We start from the raw sequence: 2,745 nt of genomic DNA, 5'->3' as shown, positions 1-2,745 counted from the left end.
CAGCCGGAAGAGGTGCAGATCTCACATGACAACCTACTACTAGTAAGTTAACCAAACATCGTAGGTGTGCTCTCAGCGAATTTCCGATGAGAGTCGTGTCCGCCAGAGCTGAGGTATTATTTGTTCTAGCATCATACTCCACTGAATCTTTCTACAAAGGTTCAGTAAGGTAATGGTATAATTAAATTAGTTCACATATTTGATCTTATGCCATTGAGCAGCTAATTTTGTGACTAAGTGCTCAACCTTGCAATACGAACCTATGTAGCTCGCAATGCTCAAGGTCTACTCATGATTTTAATGTGTGTTGCAATTCCTCGATGACGGGGTTTGTGTTTTACTACAGGGTGCAAGATTCGGTTGGTTCGGAATTAGTTATCCACATAATAGAAATTGTTAGTGTTAAATTTTAGATGCACTAAGGAACTATCTCTTAAGTATTTTATTTGTTTGTAAGTGTTGTTATGCAGCTATACCGAACGAGAGAAACACTCAAATTACTGAAAAAATCCATTGGAAGAAGAAGTTGAGAAGGGTGTGAATATATTTAGTTGGCAATTTGAGTTAATGAGGGCAAACGAATTGTATGTGCTATCGGACCGGGATGAATGAAAATAGGCCTGTGATTCTTAAGAGGAAAAATAATACCAGATTTCCAAAAAGAAATATACACGGTAGGGAGAACTCCATATTGTTTTGCCTTAAAAGGATTATGAGTTTCTCCAAAAATGTAAAGAAGGGAATAATTATTTGAAGATTTGTGCAAAATCGTACATAAATGCACCGAGCATTTATGTGGTAATTATAAATTTGCGAGTTAAAACTAGCCATCTTAATCCAAATTAACTTGCTCATGAAACAATCTAGCTGCAATACTACAGAAAATTGAAATTCATATTGCATAGCTTTGAAAAAGTTAACATAAGTACTCTTCAAAAGACCACATCATCCAATGCAAAACCTTTCAATATTGTAATTTCGAACTAAGGTTGTATCTATGTAATGCAGCAATATCACAGGAATTTGGGAGGAAACAGTTCAATCTTTGCTTGTAGTGAATTGCATGGAGGAGATGACGCTTGCGACCTAATGGTGTTAATATTTCCATATATACCAAGGTACAAAGTAGGATAAATTCTTCCACAAAAGCAAAAGGTTTTGGATGTGCTCTCCCAGCACTATATAAACCCTACACTCCTCCTACTCCTCTACACATAGGGAAGTTGAATCCTCTCAAAGACAAACGAGCAAGCACCACCTTTTCTACCAGACCGTGCTTGCAATGGAAATTCCAGGGGCATCATCTAGGCGCTCGGTGGCCATGTCATCAGCCTCGCTGCTAAAGCTATTCAGGGGCGTAGCAAAGTCGCCAAAAGGGTGCCGCTACAACCCAGAGAGTACCGGCATCGGGATTGTCTCGGCTATTATGGAACCAACCGCTGCACGCCTACGCATTGTCGGGCCTCATATCCACGCCAACGCGCGTGAGATCCTAGAGGTTACACTACCAAACCTCTGTTGGAGCAGTAGGCGGCCATTCCGAGCATCCATACTGTCGTGCGGTCTGTGCCGCAGCTGGATTGGTAGTGGCATCGTCTACATGTACAAGTAAGCAGTTGATTGTCAAGTCAGCACCTCCCCTTAGCATCCAAGAAACATTAATTATATTCTATGCATGCATGGCATGTTTCGTCTTTTTTGTGGCAGATGTGAGACTGGATTTTGTACCGAAGAATGTCTCGGCGATTATATCATGGAGCAATTGGAAAAACAGACACAAAGGGTGAGGTGGTGTGGAAGAAAAAAGGTGCCACCAATGGAGGACAAGGAATGCGATCAAAGCTGCATTTTCTTCACCTGCGCTGGCAGCCTGTGATACACATACATGTATGTTTCAGAGACATATGGGCTTACAAGGACTAGAATATATTTCTCACAACTGTATAACTTGGCGCTTTTGTAAGTAAAAGAATCTGATGGTTAGCAAATAGCAATACACTTTTGACGTGGTACGAGCGCATCTCTTCATTCACATGTAACGGGGCATGCATACCCTCGAGATAGTGTTACACCACACGTTGGATGCTAGCTATACAACACTCTCACGTATAGATTGTCACAACTAGCTTGACATGAAAGCTACTCTGTCTTGTACTTTTGGTAACTATGGAACAAAAGTTGTTTGGCTTGACAAGATCTGTTAGCTTGCCCGCTTCCAAGGTTTACATGCAAGACATGCATGGTCCCAGCTGCATAAAACACATCCAAAATATGCTCGGAACCATGGTTCTAATGTGTGTGTGTTTTTGTGTGTTGTAGAAGCTTGATGACAGGATTTGTCTTTTGCCATAGGGTATGTGCTTTCACGGGTTAGAAATTAACTACCCTCCTATTAACAATCCCTAGTATCAAATGATATATTTAGTAAGGAAATATATTTAAATAACTTTAATGGTATTATTCGTTATGGGGCTCTTCCCAAGGAAAGAAACACTATCAAATTGCTAAAAGTATCTTGTTGAAGAAGTAGAGAAGGGTGCGAATATATTTAGTAGGCATTTCAGTTAGCGCGTTAATGAACAATATGTGCCATGGGAGCGGAAGGACCAAAAATTGTCTAGTGATGTATAATGGAATACGAATACCAGGTTCCGTGACACTGATTTAGGTAAATGTGACACTAGGGAGACCATTGTTTGAATATATTTTTTCATTGCAACACCATATATAAAATTCAATCTGCAT

At 40.1% G+C, this 2,745-nt stretch overlaps 1 protein-coding gene across 1 annotated transcript; it reads left to right on the top strand.

Annotated features, from left to right (window-relative positions):
* Positions 1 to 3: 3 nt before the first annotated feature.
* Positions 4 to 2,152, top strand: LOC123083249 (uncharacterized). The gene is made up of 4 exons (XM_044505330.1): positions 4 to 113; positions 1,009 to 1,118; positions 1,219 to 1,608; positions 1,708 to 2,152. The coding sequence occupies exons 1-4, from the start codon at positions 87 to 89 to the stop codon at positions 1,874 to 1,876; spliced, it is 696 nt and encodes a 231-aa protein (XP_044361265.1). The 5' UTR covers positions 4 to 86; the 3' UTR covers positions 1,877 to 2,152.
* The last annotated feature ends 593 nt before the right edge of the window (positions 2,153 to 2,745 follow it).

Source organism: Triticum aestivum, chromosome 4A, assembly GCF_018294505.1.
Source record: "Triticum aestivum cultivar Chinese Spring chromosome 4A, IWGSC CS RefSeq v2.1, whole genome shotgun sequence".
In the NCBI taxonomy this organism is placed as follows: domain Eukaryota; kingdom Viridiplantae; phylum Streptophyta; class Magnoliopsida; order Poales; family Poaceae; genus Triticum; species Triticum aestivum.
The sequence above is the reverse complement of the archived record's forward strand: the minus strand, read 5'-3'. Positions and strand labels throughout refer to the sequence as shown.

Coding starts and splice junctions, on each gene's coding strand:
- LOC123083249 (XM_044505330.1), top strand. CDS start 87: ATGAGAGTCGTGTCCGCCAGAGCTGAG. Junction 1,119..1,218: donor ATATTTCCATATATACCAAG/GTACAAAGTAGG, acceptor CTCTACACATAG/GGAAGTTGAATCCTCTCAAA. Junction 1,609..1,707: donor GGCATCGTCTACATGTACAA/GTAAGCAGTTGA, acceptor TTTTTGTGGCAG/ATGTGAGACTGGATTTTGTA.